At 33.8% G+C, this 21,044-nt stretch overlaps 2 protein-coding genes across 2 annotated transcripts; both read left to right on the top strand.

Annotated features, from left to right (window-relative positions):
- The first annotated feature begins 3,487 nt into the window (after positions 1-3,487).
- On the top strand, positions 3,488-5,905 carry LOC149184797 (WAT1-related protein At5g47470-like). The gene is made up of 7 exons (XM_089418982.1): positions 3,488-3,716; positions 3,837-3,902; positions 4,001-4,117; positions 4,473-4,752; positions 4,870-5,031; positions 5,144-5,295; positions 5,547-5,905. Exons 1-7 carry the CDS (start codon positions 3,502-3,504, stop codon positions 5,731-5,733), a joined length of 1,179 nt encoding a protein of 392 aa, XP_089275108.1. The 5' UTR covers positions 3,488-3,501; the 3' UTR covers positions 5,734-5,905.
- An 11,545-nt stretch (positions 5,906-17,450) lies between these two features.
- LOC149184796 (WAT1-related protein At5g47470-like) lies at positions 17,451-19,903 on the top strand. The gene is made up of 7 exons (XM_089418983.1): positions 17,451-17,803; positions 17,917-17,982; positions 18,081-18,197; positions 18,553-18,832; positions 18,949-19,110; positions 19,223-19,374; positions 19,608-19,903. The coding sequence occupies exons 1-7, from the start codon at positions 17,589-17,591 to the stop codon at positions 19,792-19,794; spliced, it is 1,179 nt and encodes a 392-aa protein (XP_089275109.1). The 5' UTR covers positions 17,451-17,588; the 3' UTR covers positions 19,795-19,903.
- The last annotated feature ends 1,141 nt before the right edge of the window (positions 19,904-21,044 follow it).

Raw genomic sequence — 21,044 nt, 5'->3', positions numbered from 1 at the left:
ACAAATCACTTATTAACTCTTCTTCTGATCCATTTTTGAGTTGGGCCTCCTACTTTTTGGCCCTTAGCATTTTTTATTTTTGCAGCTTTCTCTTGATGTTGCTTTCTGCTACATGTTTACTGCAGGATTATTTCCTTTTTGTTCATACATTGGATGTGGATTTGGTTATTTCATTACATCAATAGCTCTGTTGTTATGGATAATCTTCATGTCTTTGTTTCTACTTTCTGCTATTGTTGTTACTTTTAGGAGGATGCATATATGTTGCTTAGGCTGCACCTGAGGAATTTCACAAAAGAGCATCTATTATCCAATGGGAAGGATGACTCTTGCAATTTGTTATTCATCTTTTAGATGCATAATTAGTTAGTTAAAATCTAGAGAAATGCACAAGCTTTTAAGAAAGGCCTAGCCTATTAGGTGATGCCCAACCCAATGGTCAAATCAAATTTAAGGTTCCTCAGATTTTATGTGGATAAACTTTTGAAAATATAGGAACCCATTCAAAATTTAGGGATAAAATCTTAGTAGAAGGCATATCCCTCATAATAAACACTTTTTAATTGAAAAAACTACAAGAGGACTATTTTTTCCTAGTGATTTAAAAAAATCTCATCAAATTTAAGTAATCTTCTTAAATTTGAAGAAGGTTTATTTAGTATACCTAAGGTACATTATAAGAAATATTATATATTGCACTAAATAAATATCATATAATAATTGTTCTATAACTAATCAATATTACATACTAATGATTATATTACATAATAATTGTCATGTGACTACTGTTACATAATACTTATTTATTAAATTATGATCATAAATCTAATAACATATCTTAAGTATATTACATTTTTTGAAATAATAAAAATTTAACTAATGGTTACTGACATTTGTTTTTTTTGGAAATCAAATGTTCAAATCTAAAAGGGTTTTTCCCATATTTACATTTATTTTGTAGAGCCAAATGATTGAAATAATTTCTTTATAATCTATTTATTATTTATTATTAATATTTTTTAAATACTACATATTAATTTTATATAAAGAATTGAAAGAATTGCACACCTCCCTTTTGTTATTTTTATTAGGAATTCTTGTTAAGAAATAATTGTTTTTTTTTTTTACTTTCTATATATATATATATATATATATATTCTTTCATATATATAATAGTATGGATATTTAAATAGTTTATCTAAATCTGGTATTGAAATATTTTTAACGAGTATAAAAATTATACATCTTCCACATTTAAAACTAGAAATATATTTAGTTTCTAGATTTTTAATTATTTTATTTTTAAAAATTGATATAAATTTTATTATTTCACATTAACATCTAAATATTTTATTTATAATTGAGTGTGAGACTGAAATATTTTTACATCTTCTAAGTTGTAATCAAACAGGTATATTCATTCACCGCACTGCATTATAATCAAATAAGGTCCATTGCACAAGCTGGCATCGTTGGGTGCTGTAGCCCTGTACTTCTGAATTTAATTCCATGCCTCCAGCTGTCCCCTAGACAGCGCTGAGACAACGACAGATGTCAGACATAACACAGCGTTTCGTTGCAAAAGTTTTCCCATAAACAATTGTGATAGTGAATATCAACTTCCATCTCGGAAAAGTGGGTCTAAACAGTCACGTAAGTACGTTAAGTGAATCTGTAATCTAGATAAAGGTTGTGCGTCAAAAATGGTTAGAATCCGGGCAAATTATTTTCAAAAAAACTTATAGTTATGGTGGAAATAGATTCAGGATCATTAAAACGCCTACAGCACTTAAAATTATGAATTTAAATGATTTTTATTTAGATTTATCCAAAAAGGAGTTGTCTTTTAAAGAGACTTTTTGGAAGCTTTTCCGGTGGGTTTTTCCGGTCAAAATCCGGCAGCAATTTATTGAAATCACAAGTTTGATAGCTAATTTCTGCACAATCAAAGCATCCCAGGGGTTTTTCAGGGTGCTGAATCCAAATATGCAGTTAAAAAACTATTTTAAATAATACAAATCAAGATTTAACCTCAATTTTTTCCGCCGGATTCCATCACTGGAATCTCCAAAAAGTCACACTAAATACAACTCCAAAACAGAAATCCCTACCGAAATTTTTCAAAATATAACTAAAATTTCCATAACTTTTAGAACATTAATAACTTTTCCTCTTCTGGGTCAAGTGGAGTTGACAAGTCAAATTTAGACGTTTTTCAGTCAAATTTCCCGATCCAATATAGCTGTTTTCTAGTCAAATATAACAGTTGGAAGATCTGCTCTCAATATTTAACCTGCTGCATTTACAAAACCGTTTCATACCAGACACAGGTTACTCCTTACACTCCTTACACTCCTTACAGGTTGGCTAATCTTCCTCCACCATACATTGATCAATAACCAAAGCTTGTGCTCCTACCTATAACGCTGGCGCAGGTCCTCAAACAGGTGACCCAACAAATTTACGCAGGTCTGGTGCTCCAACGTTCCACAGCTCCAGGGCTTAGGATGGCTCAATGGCCTTCTCAGTGTTCACACCAAATCGATTTTCAACACAGGGTAGAGAAATAATATATGAATTCCAAGAATCCAGTCTGTAACGTCAGCCTCAAACAGATTCATGCAGCTTGTCCACTTAACATACATGCTCGTGCAGTCAACATTCTCCATGCCTTCACACAGCCACTCTTATCAATTTCACGTTGGCTCTAATACCAAAATGGTGCAGCGCTCTCAAATTTGGATTAAATCATACTTAAAGCTTTAATTAAATCAAAACTCTTAAACTTTATTTTTTAAAAAGATTATCTGACTATTGAGAGGAGAGAAGTCTATCCACTCTCTTCCAGAGAATTTTTTTCTAAATATTAGAGGAAGTTGAGAGTTATTTTCTCAATTTTAGGATTCTATCTTAATTTCTCTATTTCTTAATTAATTTTAGAATGACTCACTAATTTTAGAAAATCTTAAATTCTTTGATTAAATAATTACATAAAATTAAATATGAGATGTTCCTGCATCACAAATTGATAGTCCAAGGTTTAGAGATATTTAGCCAGACTAAAAGCTTGGCCCCTCACCACCAATTATTACTGAATTGACATGATTTTCCTTAAATAACAGTAATAAATTTACTTATGAATAACAAAAATGCTCACTATCCCACTACAAATTTGACAACTAAATTATAACACTTAAAAAAATCATTTTTATTACAACTAAAACAGCCTGCCAAATTCAGTGAAGCTATTTGAAAAGCTTTTTGGTTTTGGTTTTTTCTCAAAATCATGCGTGATACCTTGAAAACGATGTGAACTGTTTTAGGAGTCCAAAATTATCAGTATTGCTATGCTGCAGCTAGTAGGAATATCAGCCCTTAAAATCCTTCATTCCAGGACCTTGACTTGCAGGGAGTTAGATTCTAACTTTTTTCTAAAAAGAAGCAGCTTTGCTTGTGATATGTAATGTGAAAATTTAGGAGGGGGGAATTGAATTGAAGAAGATGCAATCGAAGATGTACAGTGACAAACGCCCTTTCTTCAGTCTGGAAATGTTGGGTATCTATGCCTCCTTGCTGGGCCTGCAGAGTAGTTATGCAGTGAATAATGTTCTTGTAGGGAAGGAATTGTCAAAGGGGCTGAACCCTCTGGCTTTCATTGTTTATTCCAACGCGATGGGGGCACTAGTGCTTACACCATTTGCCCTCTTTCTTGAAAAGTATGTATGTGGGCATTGTTTCATTTCACTGGCCTTTCTTTACATATCTGCAGTGCTGCGTATTGTTTTGATTCCTAACATTTCAAATCCATGGTTTCATCTGAGGAATGCTCAATGCAGGAGAAAGCGGCCAGCAACTGTGAGTTTAACTCTGTTTGGACAGTTCTTTCTGCTGTCTCTTGGGAGGTAAGTTGAGTATTTGAAGTCAACATTCTGCATCCCAATTACTGTTATTGCTATATAAATAGAATTGGTATAAGATTCTCATAAAGATTTTGTTACAGAGTCTGTGGATTTCAAGCGTTCAAGCTTATGGGATTAAAGGATACGTCCCCTGCCTTCGCTTCCGCAATGTCCAACTTGGTTCCCGCCATTATTTTCGTTATGGCATGGGCTTTAGGGTTGGTATTCGCATTTCTAACTCATTTGTTCCCCTATCTCTCGCTATAAATTTTACCATAAGTGTACAGCTTACAGAAATTAAACATTCTCTACCTTCCCATGAGCTTACAGGTTTCAGAAATTAAACATTTTCTGACTTCCCATGGGCTTACAGGTTTTAGAAATTAAACATTCTCTACCTTCCCATGGATTACAGGTTTTAGAAATTAAAAATTCTCTACTATGTGCATGCTAATTTCCAAACTAACACGGTAACAGAACTAAACTGGAAACATACTCTAGCATTCACTAAAGAGGTAGAAATGATAACAATAGAAAACCCTTGTGGGTTAAATGTGATTGTGAACTGTGTAGCATGGAGAAAGTAGACATTAGGTGCGTTGGCAGCAGATGCAAAATTGCGGGAACTCTAGTTTGTGTGAGTGGAGCAATGGCAATGAGTTTCCTGCGAGGTCCTGCTTTAAGCCAACTTGGGCCTTCACATTCAGTTTCTGACCCTAATGCACTGCACTCAATGGAAAATATCCTTGTTGGATTTCTCCGTGAAGAAAATGGAGATTCGGGCAAACAGATTAAAGGGTGTATTTATCTCGTTTCAGCAGTGATTATTTTATCCACTGCCATGATTTTGCAGGTATTCTCACCTCCTGACATATTAAATTAATGTCCAATAACCCTTTCTGTTATTTGACCTGTCATAGATCCCCACCCAATTTGTACTAAGTCTTTGATTATATAATTTCATTTACAGGCTGAGACAGTGAAGAAGTATCCGGCCCCATTATCCCAATCATCGATTACTGCCATTCTAGGCTCCATTCAAACTGCTGTCCTAATAACGGTTCTGGACAGAGGAATGAAGCCAACATCATGGGTACTAGATAGGAGCGGGATCTTCGCTTTTGTCTTTGCAGTAAGTCTACATGTTGATCCTCTTTCCCAAGTTTTTACATCCCCCAATCACGTAATCTGAGAATGAGAATGCAGGACCTTGTTGCTGATTTATTAAGGATTTAATTTCACAGGGAATCATCCGCAATGGACTCGGACTTGCATTGCAATTGTGGTGTATGCAGAAACGAGGGCCTGTATTCGTTTCAATATTCAGCCCAGTGTCTACTGTGTTCTCGGCAATCTTATCATCTTTGTTTCTGGGAGACACACTGCATCTGGGAAGGTAAGTGGTTAGATTTTCAGATTTTCAATGGATATGCAATCTTATTGATTATATACATATCTGGGTTGCAGAGGCAGCTTTAACTGGCATATGATGCCCAAACTTTTGCTTCAATAAAAAAAAATTCTCTCACAGGTTGAAATAATAATATGATGTTCATGTACTTATTTATTTTGGTGACCAGGAAAGTACTGTGTTTACAAATTAAGAAAATAATTTCACTCAGTGTTTTAGTTGGCATATTGTAACAGTATGATGGGTGCACTTCTTATATTCGCTGGTCTCTACCTTGTTCTATGGGGCAAATCCAAGGACAGTGTTACCCACATCACAATATCTCCACAGAAGGAAGAGGATCTACAAACCGCAGATGAAGAACAATATGAGCATCCTTCTTCTTCCCAAGTATTGGGTGTGAAAGTACCTCTGCTACGCTGACCAATCTCGAAATGAGGGCTTTTGTTTATAATGTCACTAACTAAAAAATATAGTGTGGTGGATATGTAAGACCTCGTTTGTTTTTTTGGTTTTGTAGACAACACACATGTTTGACCTCTGGGTGAAGTATTCATACATATGCATGTAAGAGCTTGCTAGCTCTTCTGACAATTCCATTAAAAATTATCTTGATAAACAAATGCTAATATAGCTACATAGAAAGTGGTCACCAGTGACAGTGGTGGTTGAGAAATCTGTAGGTAGCTAATAAATTGTTATCAAAGAATTGAGATGTAAAATAACTACATTGAAACTTTGTAATTTATATTTTATAAATAAAAAAAATAAAAATTACTAGAGTTATATAAATTAAATGGCTGTTAAATGTGAATAAACATCAATTTAAAATAAACATCAAAACATTTATTTCACATTGCTAAAATTAAAAAAATCACAAAACTAATTAAATTATAATTTTATTTTAAATTATTATTATTATCAATTATAATTTTATATATATATATATATATAACAAAATTCTTAATCATGGAAATTTACTCTCATTTTATTATGGATATTTCTCATTTGTAAATAGGTTTTGTTACAATACCATGACTTATCAATCCCCCATGCCAAAAAAACCAAAACTCACTTAATATGACATTTATTGGTATGCCATTTTTTAATTAAAAGAGATAAAATGTCATAATTATTTTGGAGATGAATCACAATCTTTGATTTGTGTATACTACTAAGAATACTCTAAAATATTCATCCACTTAATAACTACTGATAATTAAATTCAAATTCTGGAATATCTATTCTAGAATAGACATACTTATCAACATAAATATAACATTAAAAATATAAGAGATATACAAATTGTTGAAATAGTGAATATATTTTAGATAAGATAAACTTGAAAGCTTACTAGCTAGAATGCAAATTGCAGTAGTAAATGTCTTTGACTTGTACTTTCGTCCCATTGTTGACCATGTGCATGGAACACTTTGTTGTAATCTTAGAAAGCCAAATAAAAAAGTTACTAAATAATAGTTAACAAACAAATCAATAGTAAGACATAAATGTAAAACAAAAATGCCACTAAATAATATTTTATAAACAAATCAATGGTAAAACACAAATGTAAACCCAAAAAACCACTAAATAATAGTTGATAGAGAAACTAATGGTAAGACATAAAAGTAAAACAAAACAGTGGTTGAAATTAATGATAAATGAAATAGCTAACATACAAATCAATAGTCATGGGTCATGCTGACTTTTAATGATAAAATCAAATAGGTAACATACAAATCAATAGTTAGGGGTCATGCCAACATTATGGTTGCTCGCTTGCCCACAAATCAAGCCATTATTTCATGCCATGTTTTGTCTTAGCTTTTCTTGTGTCACAAGTCTATTGTGTAGGGTTGAAATTTGGATTTCTCTTTACCCGTGTGACAGATTTTTTTACATTTTGGGTCTTAATGCTTTTCGTCAAGGAATGTTATGTTTAAAATTTTGTCCTTCAAGAATTATGTTTTAATAATAAATTAACCTTTTGCCAATAAAGGTTTGATTAAAATATTATCCTTCAATAACATAGTTATGTTAAAAAAATTCACATATTTTCATAGGGAAGCAAACAAAATGACCATAATACACAAATGAGAATCTTGGTTTGAAATTGCAGGGAACACTCACAATAAAACATCTGGAACCTTGAAATCAAATGTCCTTAACCTAGACATGACATAGCATTTGTATATATGATATATGCCTAAGGAGATCTTATGGGGCATATAAGATGATCAACATAGTAAAATTGTTGAATATTATTAATAGGAACTCAAAAGTAGATTAATTAATTTGGTATATGCTATGATTTACTTAATCTAATATATGCTATTGGATCTAAAGATAAAGTATATATTTACCAATATATATTTTAGTATTGTTTTGGATCATGAGATATACACTAATATTAACAAGATTGAATGCATAGTATCTAAACCTTTTAAAAATTAAAAGGCTAAACTTATAACAAACAGACATCGCAGATCCCTTAACATTGTCTTATAGGATTATGTTATGGTTTCCTCCTTCATTATTACATTCTGAGAGAGAAAACATAATATTTATGAAATTTAGTAGGAACTAGCAAAAGGACCTAGTGCAGTTTCCCTTACCCCATCTACTAAAGGATGAAGCGACACGATCACCCCTATTCAAATTTCATAGCGAAAAGTATTAATCGAAAATCTTGATATAGTAAGGATTGTGGATTAAAAATCCACTCTCCCACTCATGTATATATACCCCATTCCTCTACTCTGAAGGCTTCTCCCCTAGCTAACCATCATACTACTTTTCCTTTCAAAAGAGGGAAGATGAATTTGAGTTGATATGTAGAAGAAGAGGATATGAGCATGGGAATTTAAAACATCATCTTTTAAATAAAAATTAATAATAACACAATGAAAAACGATCACAAAAAATTGAGGAAACTAACAACTCCATTCCAAGATCAATAGGATGAATGAACTTAAGTCTCCAAAAACTGAAGGAACAAACCAACCTAGTAGTGGATGACTTACATGGAAAGAAGCTTCAACCAAAATTTACTAGGAGAAATTTTAGGAAATTAAATTTCACCAATGGACTAATTCCATCACATTTTCCAAAAAAATCACTAATGTAAAATTTTTCTAAGATGATAGGCCCAAATTCTATAGGATAAATGTGTTTTAGTTTGTAAAGGAACCTAATTTTCTCAAAGTTATATCAAATCATTACAAACTTCGATATTTTAACAAAATTATACCCAAAACTTTGATGGTTGACATTTTAAGAAACACCATGTTTCCAGTTTGTTTAAAATTTCCCATGTTTATCAATAAACTAAAGAAATTCTAATAAGAAATGAGGGTTTTGGACTCTTGAGAAAAATATGGTATAGAAAATATGAAGGATGAAATTTTTCTGAGTGTAAACACCTTGGCTAATCCCCTAATATGCAAATTGTAAAATGTTTGGTGAACTTTTTGTAATAATTTATATAGTCTCCTATAAAATTTTGCTTTTTCTTGAGGTAAAAATAATTCTATCCTATAAAATTGGGCAAAACTTTCTATGAAAAAAAATATATATATTTTGTTATGAGCAAAAGCATGAAAATTTAGCTCATTTACAAAATTTTCCCAAAATTTATAAAAAATAAATGAAAAGAAACACTCTAATAAAACAAAGTGATTTCAAACTTCTTCTAAATATTATATAACTCAAACATTTTTCAATTAAAAAACATCTCATATATTCTTTTTAGATAAATATACCAAAAAAATAATTTTAATTTATTTGTATTGTAAAATTATTATATTTATTACTTAGATTCTAAAATAATTATACATCTAATATTACCTTTTTATAATATGTAAAAATAAAATAATTCAAAATACATAATTCATTAAACTAATTAATAAAGTAACTTTTAACAACAAAGAGAATATTGATTTATAGGCTCTATATAAACGATCTCTACCTATAAAACAAAACGTATCATATAAACAATTTAAAAAAAAAAAAAAAAAACAAAAACAAAAACAAAAACAAACACTTTATTAAAACATACAATTTCCCTAGTTCAGAGGTTGCACGATTTTGTAAATTGTAAAGTTTTGTAAAATGTAATTGCAAAATTATTATTGAGTGGGCAGGCTTGATTCGGGAGTTTCCCTTCCCATTTTTGATATGTGTACATTATTTATTTATGATTTATTCTATTGCATAAAGAAGATAATTGATGGCACGATTTTGTAAATTGTGAAGTTTTGTAAAATGTAATTGCAAAATTATTATTGAGTGGGCAGGCTTGATTCGGGAGTTTCCCTTCCCATTTTTGATATGTGTAGATTATTTATTTATGATTTATTCTATTGCATAAAGAAGATAATTGATGGAAGATAATAAGAAGTAATTTCCATTGCATGATGATATTAGAAGAAAATTAGGTAAGTGTTGAGTAGGCATAGTTTGTAAGCTTAAGTAGTGGGAAGCGGTGGGGTGAGGCACTGTCAAATTCTTTTGTTTCCCACTACTTAAACCTACGAGCTATGCCTATTCTAAAGTACTGCAAATATGGCCAATGACATCCAATCGTAGACTCCAGGTTACTGCGAATATGGACAAAGACATCCATATCCCTATGACCATTAAGATCATCGATACAATTCGATGCATTTTAATTCGAGCACGCACAATAAACTAACGAATCACAACCCTGTGAAATTAAATAGATGGGCAAGGAGTATTCGTTTATTCAAATATATGCATAGCATGTCTATTATTTATTATTATTTATTTATAATTATTTTTCTTCATGAAAGTTATTTATTGTGAATGTTACTTATAATTACTCAAAAAAAAATTAAAAAAAGTCTTTCTAGAAGAATTTCTCTTTATATACATTTCAATATATTTTTTATCTAAGCTTCGATCTACTTTTGTTGTTATCTAAAATCAATGATTTTAAAGCTATAGAAACTTTAAAAATAAAAAATAAATTTTAAATTTTAAATTTTAAATATATAAATTTTCAATGAAGCTTTTTTATTCCAAATAATTTCATATTTACATATATCATTTCAACCAAACAAACTAAATGCACACAATTTATGGATGCAAATAAGCATTGACATGCCACCACGTGGCTCTAGTGTTTGATATAGAAATAATTAAATGAAATTTGATGGGCACATTGTTATTTAAAGGATAATTTATTCATTAAAATTTTGAAGATGGTAAATAATTTTTTTTTTTTGGATTATAATTAGGTTTGAAGTATGCTTTAAAATTGTTTTATTTTGGCAAGAGTTTATTTGAGTGATTAGAAGCTTCCACAAAGATTCATATTGTTATAGATTTCCGGAATAGCACTGTGTAATGTATGCGATAGTCCACCATTTCTATGGGACCAAAAAGAGACTTGAGAGTAAGTTGGATGGGACCAAAGAGAATCTTGAGAGTAAACGAGTGTTGGCACGCCCTTTTATAAGAAAGTTTTGAGATTTTTTTTTGGATCAAATGAAGCAGATTGGTGCAGCGCTCCCAAATTTGGACAGAAAATTATTAAATTAAACACTCCAAAGCTTTAATTAAATCAAAACTCTCAAACTTGATTTTCACAAAAGATTACATGACTATTTATTTAGAGGAGAGAAGTCTCTTGAATCTCTTCTAGAGAAACTTCCTCGTAGATATTTGGAGGAAGTTTAGAGTCTCAATTTTAGGATTCTATCCCAACTTCCTTATCTCCTAATTAATTCTAGAATGACTCACTAATTCTAGAAAATCTTAGATTCTTTGATTAAATAATTACATAAAATTAAATATGAGATGCTCCTGCATCATACTACCCAAGCAGAAAATTTCCATGGCCTCTTGACCATGAGTCTTGTTGTTTCGTCTTCCTGGATCCCATACATAATTCTGTTCATGTTCTTGTCCTTTTACATCTGCTTCTCAAACTTTACTATAACTCCACTCCCGCTTTTCTCACTACAAAACATTTGTCTTCACCATGCTAACCACAAAAACCATCAAAAGAAGAGTACATGAACAGACGAGTATACCTTCACTCTTATCCCATGTTTGTAAACTTGTTTCCTAAACTCTTTGCTCTGCTTGATTGAAATTTGTCTCAATGTTGCCAATGAATTCTTCAATCTTCATATTTACAAAAACTTTTAGAAGTTGTCCATCCTCACATTCTATCTTTGGTTCATCATCCCTGACGAGCATTCCATTCAAGTATTGTTCTTCATCTCTGATAAGAACAAAATTTGGATTTTGTTCTCTTTCTTCATCTTTCTCAATCTTCACGACAGTTTCAAAAGATTGTTCATCACCTGTATAAAAACCTTTGTGAGTTTCTTCTTCATACTCAACTGCTCTGAGTTCTTCCTTCAACCTGTATCTCACCTTCTGTCTTTGTTTCTTTAAAGTTTGTATGATGACATAGAATTCTTTATCATAAGAAGAGTATTTTTGCTTGGCTTGATTAAGTTTTTCACTGTAGTAGGAAAGTGGTTTTCCTTTTTGACTTAGAACAGCTCCTATTGCAGTTCCACTCGCATCAGTGTCAACCTCTGAAATGCTTTTTGGAGTTGGCCAATTGATTATGGTCTTCACTTTTTCCTGGTCCATCTTTAGTCCTTCCCTTGAAATCACAAAGCCTAAGTACAATTTTGTCTTCATGAAACTACACTTATTTATATTGATTAACAATTTCTCTTGTTGTAGCTTCATTAAAACCTTCTTAAGATGTCTTAGGCACTCTTCTTTTGATTGAATGTAGATTAAGATATCATCAAGGTAAACTATAACAAATTTTCCAATGAATTATTTTAAAACTTCATTCATTAGCCTCATAAAAGTGTTGGGAGCATTGGTAAGTCTGAAGGGCACTACCAACCATTCATATAAACCATTATTAGTTTTAAATGATGTTTTCCTTTTCTTCTCTGACTCTAATATGATGATATCCACTTTTTAAATATATTCTAGAAAAATATGCAGCGCCACTTACACAATCTATAAGATCATCAATAACGGGTAATGGAAACCTGTACCTGATTGTAATTTTTTTATTGTTCGAGAATCTGTGCACATTCTCCATCCACCATCCTTCTTTGGAGTTAATACTGTTGGAACAGCACATGGACTTAAGCTTTCTCGAATAAGACCTTTATCCAACAATTCTTGTACTTGATTTTTAATCTCTTCGTTCTCTTTTGGAGTCATTCTGTAAGCTGCTTTGTTTGGAAGACTAGCACCTGGAATGAGGTCAATATGATGGCTAATACTTCTAATGGGAGGCAATTCATTAAGTAAGTCATCCACTACAATATCAATAAATTCATTCAACATGTTTTTAATTTCTTCTGGAAGATCATTCAAATTTGTACTTGTAAGGACTACCTTTGGCTTACCGATCAAGGCAAAATTTATCTCCTCATGCTTGATTTCTTGAAGAAATTCTTTCCTACTAAGTAACATTACCTTGGATTGGTCTTCTTCTGGTGCTTTTTCATTCTTCAAAGGCAAAAGTACATGCTTTTCACCATCCTTTTCAAAAGTGTAGGTATTTCTCCTTCCATCGTGCATTGCTTTCTTGTCATATTGCCATGGCCTTCCAAGTAAGATATGACATACATCCATAGGCATAACATCACAAAGAACTTTATCCTTATAACTTCCTATTTGAAACTCCACTTCACATTGTTCATTAACTAATATCTAATGTCCTTTTTGCAACCACGAAACTCTATAGGGAGTAGGATGTTTAGTTTTCCTTAAATTCAACTTTTCTACCATTTTTGTGGATACTAGATTATCAATACTCCCACTATCAATAATGACCTTACAACATTTTCCTCCCGACTTACAAATAGTTCTGAACAATGTTTTTCTTTGTGTAGGTTTTTTGACTTCTTCAACATATTTTAATAAAGTTATTTTCATCATCAAGGATTCACCAATCTCAGGTGCATTTTCATGTGTAGAGGATTGTACACTTTCTGTATCAGTTTGTGTTATATGTGTTTTTCCTTTATCAAAAAATATTTCTTGACATTCATTAGCCTTGTGACCAACTTTGTTACATATATAACATCTTACCACAAAAGATCGACCTCTGCTTCCTTGATAGGGTCTTCGTCCTCTGTAATCTCCTCTTGATGATTCTGCCTGTTGTGAACTGTTGCCTTCTTCTCTTTCAAATATTCCACTAAAACTTCCTCTACTTGATTGTCCTCGACTTGATAATCCTCTGCTTCGTCTTCTTTCTCTTTGAATCTGCTTTCTTGCCAATTTTTCTTCAACCTTAAGAGCTATCTGGTAAGCTTCTTCAACTGTTTTTAGAGACAAAATATTCAATTCATCTTGTATTTCAAATTTCAACCCATTAATGTATCTAGCTAATTTTTCTTCATCAGTTTCCAGATGACCAGATCTTATACTCAATCTATAAAACTCCTCTATATATTCTTTTACAGACATAAATTTTTGCTTAAGATTTTGCATTTGGCGAAAGAGATTTAATTGATAATCTCGAGGAAGAAATTTACCTTTGAGTTTAGCCACCATCCGATCCCAACTAGTGATCTTTCCTTTGTTTCAATTTCTCCTTTCAGCTTGCACGCTGTCCCACCATAACGCAACATGTCCCTTTAATCTGGTCACTGCGAACTTAACCTTCTTCTCATCCGCTACACCTTCATAATCAAAATATTTGTCGATGGCACTGATCCAATCGATCAATTCTTCAGGATTTAAACTGCCTTCATACATAGGCACGTCCAATCTTGGCTTGGAACTTATTCCCGCGATCATCTTAACCATCTTCTCTTCTGGAGTTTCTTCTTCTGAGCTTTCTTCCGCTTCACTGATATCATCGATGTCAACATCTCTTTGACATGTTGTCTCCAATGCGTCCAATCTAGTTTTAATATGTCTTACTTTAATATGTCTTACTTCTTAATTCAAGAAGGAAAGGTGGCTGCGCAGTGATTCATTTGTGGTTCAATATAGTCGAGCGGAGAGAAGGAATAACTCAGGAGTTAATTGCAGTAAAGGGAGGAGGAGAGTTACGAAGGTGATACAGTCGCAAGCAAGCAATATGGCAGCAAGTCATGAGAAGGGTGAAGGTAGGTGGACGTGTAGTAAGGGGATTACTGATGATAAGAAAGGAAAAAGCCCGATTGACGATACTTTTCAGCGGATTTACGTGGACCTCCCGGATGAGTCTGAGGAGGATTTCGACATACGGGATTATATTTTAGAGGAGGAGCAATGCTGGTCACGAGGAGGTAAAGTGGGTAAAGGGGGTAAGGGGAAGCAGCAGAGCAGCGCAATGGATGATGAAAGGAATGAGGATTCGGAAGAGGATGCAGAGGAAATGGGCGGAAGACGAGGAAGAAGCAGGGGAGTGCGTGGTCGTGGGGTGCAGAGAGGTAGAGGGAGGCCTGCGGGTTGCCGGGATCGAGCACGGCGGAATCAAAGAACTGGAGTGGAGGAGGGGTCAGCCACTGAGATCAGAGGCAGCACAAGAGGGAAGAGGGATATGAGGAAGAAATTGAAGGAGGCAGAGGAAGCATACCTTCATGACACCAACCCGAAAATCAGAAGAATCATAGACCAATTGGAGGAAGAGGCCATGCAGGAAATCTCTGAGCCTGAAATGGATGATTGGGAGTGCTTTATCCCTGACCCGGGTCACACAAGAGGTAGGATGTCGTTATATAAGCAGTCACTACATGTATATTGGGGTATGAAGAGACTAATGGCCAAGGCTATGGAACAAGTGGCCCTGGAAATGGTGGAATTGACTCAAGGGATCCCCACCTTCAAAAGGGAGCTGAAGAACATCCAAATTACTCTTCTGATGCAAGACCGGAAGATGGACAAAATTCTACAGTTGTTTAAAGCAAGTGAGATGGAGGTCAAGGCAGAGAGCGAGCCCCAGCCAAAGACAGTGAACCAGTAGGATATGGAAACGTTGCAAGGTGTTTATCAACTTCTTTTTGGACTCTGTTATATTAGATGTTGTTGTTACAAAGGAAAATCAGTTTGTTAGTAGTAAGAATAGATGGGTTTTTTGCTTGGTTAGATAGACTGGTTATTTACTTTTTTTGGATGGCTGTTAAGAACCTTCGATGGTCACCCGGTTTCCCTTATGGGCGGGTTGAGACTTGTTGTTGTATGTAATTTCTCCTACTTTTATTAATAGATTACTGCCTTAGTTTACAAAAAAAAAAAAAAAAACTTAATTTGTAACTCGTCTTCCTCAACCAATTCCAGCGCCTGTGGCTTCTCTAACTCTATGAACCATCTTTTAATAAAAACAATAATTCCTTACTAATTCTTATATAAATCCCTCTAACTCTCAACTTTATTTTTATAATATATATTTACTATATTTACCCTTATACCTCCAGTAAAACTTACATAATCCACGTATATAAAATATAAAATTATAATTTTAAATATGAAATACCACCGTATGTAAAAACAATGTACTACACATCCACTTATTCTCTCATACATTTTTATTTAAGTCCTCAAAAAACATAATTCACTTCGCTCTAATAAAGTTCTTTCCCCACACATAGGACCAACGTAATAAAGTCAAAGTCAAAATTGACATGCACCAACTTACCAAGTGAAAATTAATTCACTTTTACTAGTCAAAATTCACATGCACCCACTTATCAAGTGAAAATAAATTCACTTCTACTTGAATGCTATCTACGCTGTTCAAAGATCTCAAATTGTAGATTCAACCAGATTTTTTTTCAGTAGTTTAATAATTATGTTTTTTTGCTTTGAAAGTTATAGAAATTCTGGTGATATTTTGAAAAAATTTGGTAGAGATTTTTGTAAATCCAAATAAAAGTTGTTAAATTTTATAATTTTAGGTGCTTTAGAGGTTTTCAACAGTACTGAATTCATTTTCACCATCAAAAACGTAATTCAAACATTGCATCTATAAGATTTTTTGAAAAAAATTATGTGATTCAAACACTGCATCTACAAGATTTCTTAAAAAAATTTACCCAAATTCCGACCACTTTTAACCGTCCAAACAATTTCTCCACCTCCATAAACAACTTTTTTTTTAATTATAATATTAGACAATCTCCTTACAGTCAACATCTTTCCGTAGAATTCCAACGTTTGCTGCATTTACACAACTCTTTCATGCCCGACGCAGGTTACTCCTCACAAGTTGGCTAATCTTCCTCCACCATACATTGATCAATACGCAAAGCTTGTGCTCCTACCCATAATGCTGGCGCAGGTCCTCAAACAGGTCACCGAACAAAGTTAAGCAGGTCTGGTGCTCCAACGTTCCACAGCTCCAGGGCTCAGGATGGCTCAATGGCCTTCTCAGTCTTCACATCAAATCGATTTTCAACACAGGGTAGAGAAATAATATATGAATTCCAAGAATCCAATCTGTAACGTCAGCCTCAAACAGATTCATGCAGCTTGTCCACTTAACATACATGCTCGTCCAGTAACATTCTCCATGCCTTCACACATCCACTCTTATCAATTTCACGTTGGCTCTAATACCAAAATGGTGCAGCGCTCTCAAATTTGGACCCAAAAAAAATTATTAAATTAAACCACACTAGAAAGTTTTAATTAAATTAAAATTCTCAAATTTGATTTTCCCAAAAAATTATATAATTATTTATTTAGAGGAGATTAGTCTTTCCAATCTTTTCTACAGAAATTTCTTCCTAAATATTTGGAGAAAGTTGAGAGATATTCTCCCAATTTTAAGATTCTAATCTTAAATTCCCTATCTTTTAATTAATTCTAGAATGATTCACTGATTCTAGAAAAACTTAAATTCTTTGATTAAATAATTACATAAAATATATATAAGATGTTCTTGCATCACAGATGGTCTAAGGTTTAGAGATACTTAGCCAGACTAAAAGCTTACCCCTCACCACCAATTATCACTGAATTGACATTATTATAACTAAAAACAGCCTGCCAAATTCAGTGAAGCTATCTGAAAAGCTTTTTGGTTTTGGATTTTTCTCAAAATCGTGCGTGATACCTTGAAAACGTTGTGTAGGAGTTCACTGTTTTAGGAGTCCAAAATTATCAGTATTGCTATGCTGCAGCTAGTAGGAATATCAGCCCTTAAAGTCCTTCATTCCGGGACCTTGACTTGCAGGGAGTTAGATTCTAACTTTTTTCTAAAAAGAAGCAGCTTTGCTTGTGATCTGTAATGTGAAAATTTAGGAGGGGGGAATTGAATTGAATTGAAGAAGATGCAATCGAAGATGTACAGTGACAAACGCCCTTTCTTCAGTCTGGAAGTTTTGGGTATCTATGCCTCCTTGCTGGGCCTGCAGAGTAGTTATGCAGTGAATAATGTTCTTGTAGGGAAGGAATTGTCAAAGGGGCTGAACCCTCTGGCTTTCATTGTTTATTCCAACGCGATGGGGGCACTAGTGCTTACACCATTTGCCCTCTTTCTTGAAAAGTATGTATTTGGGCATTGTTTCATTTCATTGGCCTTTCTTTACATATCTGCAGTGCTGAGTATTGTTTTGATTCCTAACATTTCAAATCCATGGTTTCATCTGAGGAATGCAGGAGAAAGCGGCCAGCAACTGTGAGTTTAACTCTGTTTGGACAGTTCTTTCTGTTGTCTCTTGGGAGGTAAGTTGAGTATTTGAAGTCAACATTCTGCATCCCAATTACTGTTATTGCCATACAAATAGAATTGGTATAAGATTCTCATAAAGATTTTGTTACAGAGTCTGTGGATTTCAAGCGTTCATGCTTATGGGATTAAAGGATACGTCCCCTGCCTTCGCTTCCGCAATGCCCAACTTGGCTCCCGCCATTATTTTCGTTATGGCATGGGCTTTGGGGTTGGTATTCGCATTTCTAACTCATTTGTTCCCCTATCACTCGCTATAAATTTTACCATAAGTTTACAGCTTACAGAAATTAAACATTCTCTACCTTCCCATGAGCTTACAGGTTTCAGAAATTAAACATTTTCTGACTTCCCATGGGCTTACAGGTTTTAGAAATTAAACATTCTCTACCTTCCCATGGATTACAGATTCTAGAAATTAAACATTCTCTACTATGTGCATGCTAATTTCCAAATTAACACGGTAACAGAACTAAACTGGAAACATACTCTAGCATTCACTAAAGAGGTAGAAATGATAACAATAGAAAACCCTTGTGGGTTAAATGTTATTGTGAACTGTGTAGCATGGAGAAAGTAGACATTAAGTGCGTTGGCAGCAGATCCAAAATTGTGGGAACTCTGGTTTGTGTGAGTGGAGCAATGGCAATGAGTTTCCTGCGAGGTCCTGCTTTAAGCCAACTTGGGCCTTCACATTCAGTTTCTGACCCTAACGCACTGCACTCAATGGAAAATATTCTTGTTGGGTTTGTCCGTGAAGAAAATGGAGATTCGGGCAAACAGATTAAAGGGTGTATTTATCTCGTTTCAGCAGTGACTATTTTATCCACTGCCATGATTCTGCAGGTATTCTCACCTGCTGACATATTAACTTAATGTCCAATAACCTTTCTGTTATTTGAACTTTCATAGATCCCCACCCAATTTGTACTAAGTCTTTGATTATATAATTTCATTTACAGGCTGAAACGGTGAAGAAGTATCCGGCCCCATTATCCCAATCATCGATTACTGCCATTCTAGGCTCCATTCAAACTGCTGTCCTAATAACGGTTCTGGACAGAGGAATGAAGCCAACATCATGGGTACTAGATAGGAGCGGGATCTTCGCTTTTGTCTTTGCAGTAAGTCTAAATGTTGATCCTCTTTCCCAAGTTTTAAGATCCCCCAATCACGTAATCTGAGAATGAGAATGCAGGACCTTGTTGCTGCTTTATTAAGGATTTAATTTCACAGGGAATCACCTGCAATGGACTCGGACTTGCATTGCAATTGTGGTGTATGCAGAAACGAGGGCCTGTATTCGTTTCAATATTCAGCCCAGTGTCTACTGTGTTCTCGGCGATCTTATCATCTTTGTTTCTGGGAGACACACTGCATCTGGGAAGGTAAGTGGTTAGATTTTCAGATTTTCAATGGATATACATATCTGGGTTGCAGAGGCAGCTTTAAGTGGCATATGATGCCCAAACTTTTGCTTCAATAAAAAAAAATTCTGTCTCACAGGTTGAGATAATAATATGATGTTCATGTACTTATTTATTTTGGTGACCAGGAAAGTACTGTGTTTACAAATTAAGAAAATAATTTCACTCAGTGTTTAGTTGGCATATTGTAACAGTATGATGGGTGTACTTCTTATATTCGCTGGTCTCTACCTTGTTCTATGGGGCAAATCCAAGGACAGCGTTACCCACATCACAATATCTCCACAGAAGGAAGAGGATCTACAAACCGCAGATGAAGAACAATATGAGCATCCTTCTTCTTCCCAAGTATTGGATGTGAAAGTACCTCTGCTACGCTGACCAATCTCGAAATGAGGGCTTTTGTTTATAATGTCACTAACTAAAAAATATAGTGTGGTGGATATGTAAGACCTCGTTTGTTTTTTTGGTTTTGTATACAACACACATGTTTAACCCCTCTGGGTGAAGTATTCATACATATGCTTGGAAGAGCTTGCTAGCTCTTTGAAAAGTTTGGTTATTTTGACAATTCCAGAGCTTGCTAGCTCTTGAAAAGTTTGGTTATTTTGACAATTCTATTAAAAAATATCTTGATAAACAAATGTTAATATAGCTACATAGAAAGTGGTCAACAACAAATCACTAGACCAATGTTAGTGGTGGTTGAGAAATCTGTCAGTAGCTAATAAGTTGTTATCAAAGAATTTAGATGTAAAATAACTACATTGAAACTTTGTAATTTATATTATATATATATATATATATATATATATATTATAGTTATAAATGTAAATAAACATTAATTTAGAATAAACATCAAAACATTTACTTCACATTGCTAAAATTAAAAAAAAATCACAAAACTAATTAAATTATAACTTTATTTTAAATTATTGTTATTATCAATTATAAAAAAAATTATATATATAACAAAATTCTTAACCATGGAAATTTACCCCCATTTTATTATGGAGATTTCTAATTTCTAAATAGGTTTTGTTACAATACCATGGCTTATCAATCCCCCATGCCAAAAAACCATAACTCACTTAATATGATATTTTTTTTTCTCGTTAAAGCTAATCTATTATTTACAGTAGCAAGAAAAACATGTACATTTACAATATCATTTTACCAGAGGCCACTTGTGGCACTTTGGAATAGGAGTGACCAAAAAGAACCGCCCTCGCAGGGGCACCACAGCTGAGAGAAACAGCCCTCGCAGGGGCGCCATACCAAAAAAGAACAGCCCTCGCAGGGGCGCCGGACCAAAACAATTCATCCCTCGCAGGGGCACCAGCAGAATTTCAGCATTATCCCTCTCGGGTGGAATAGACATAACATGAGCAAATTCTGAGCCAACATAACATAAACAGAAAAACCAAAACAAGACCTGAGCAGCGATGGAGGTCATGATTCCGAACAGATGGGCGACTATTCGTCCGGCTCCTCCTCGACCACCCTACACCATCCATACTTCTCAATTTCCTCTGCAGTGGGAAAGGAGTCCATGTTGACATTGTCCCCTTTGCTAGTCGATACCTCCTGAGCCTGGGGAAGATTCGATGCATTCTTTGGAGCGTCCGCTG

This window comes from Pinus tabuliformis, chromosome 3_2 (genome assembly GCF_031772625.1).
Source record: "Pinus tabuliformis cultivar Carrire ecotype Pingquan chromosome 3_2, CPIR1, whole genome shotgun sequence".
NCBI lineage: Eukaryota > Viridiplantae > Streptophyta > Pinopsida > Pinales > Pinaceae > Pinus > Pinus tabuliformis.
This window is presented reverse-complemented; position numbering and strand designations above follow the sequence as displayed.

Bases quoted from the DNA above. Each gene is read 5' to 3' on its own strand.
- LOC149184797 (XM_089418982.1), top strand. From the start codon at position 3,502: ATGCAATCGAAGATGTACAGTGACAAACGCCCTTTCTTCAGTCTGGAA. The intron at 4,118-4,472 runs GTTGGTATTCGC...TGAACTGTGTAG, and splicing joins GTTATGGCATGGGCTTTAGG to CATGGAGAAAGTAGACATTA. The intron at 5,032-5,143 runs GTAAGTCTACAT...TTAATTTCACAG, and splicing joins TCTTCGCTTTTGTCTTTGCA to GGAATCATCCGCAATGGACT.
- LOC149184796 (XM_089418983.1), top strand. From the start codon at position 17,589: ATGCAATCGAAGATGTACAGTGACAAACGCCCTTTCTTCAGTCTGGAA. The intron at 17,983-18,080 runs GTAAGTTGAGTA...ATTTTGTTACAG, and splicing joins TTTCTGTTGTCTCTTGGGAG to AGTCTGTGGATTTCAAGCGT. The intron at 19,375-19,607 runs GTAAGTGGTTAG...ATATTGTAACAG, and splicing joins GACACACTGCATCTGGGAAG to TATGATGGGTGTACTTCTTA.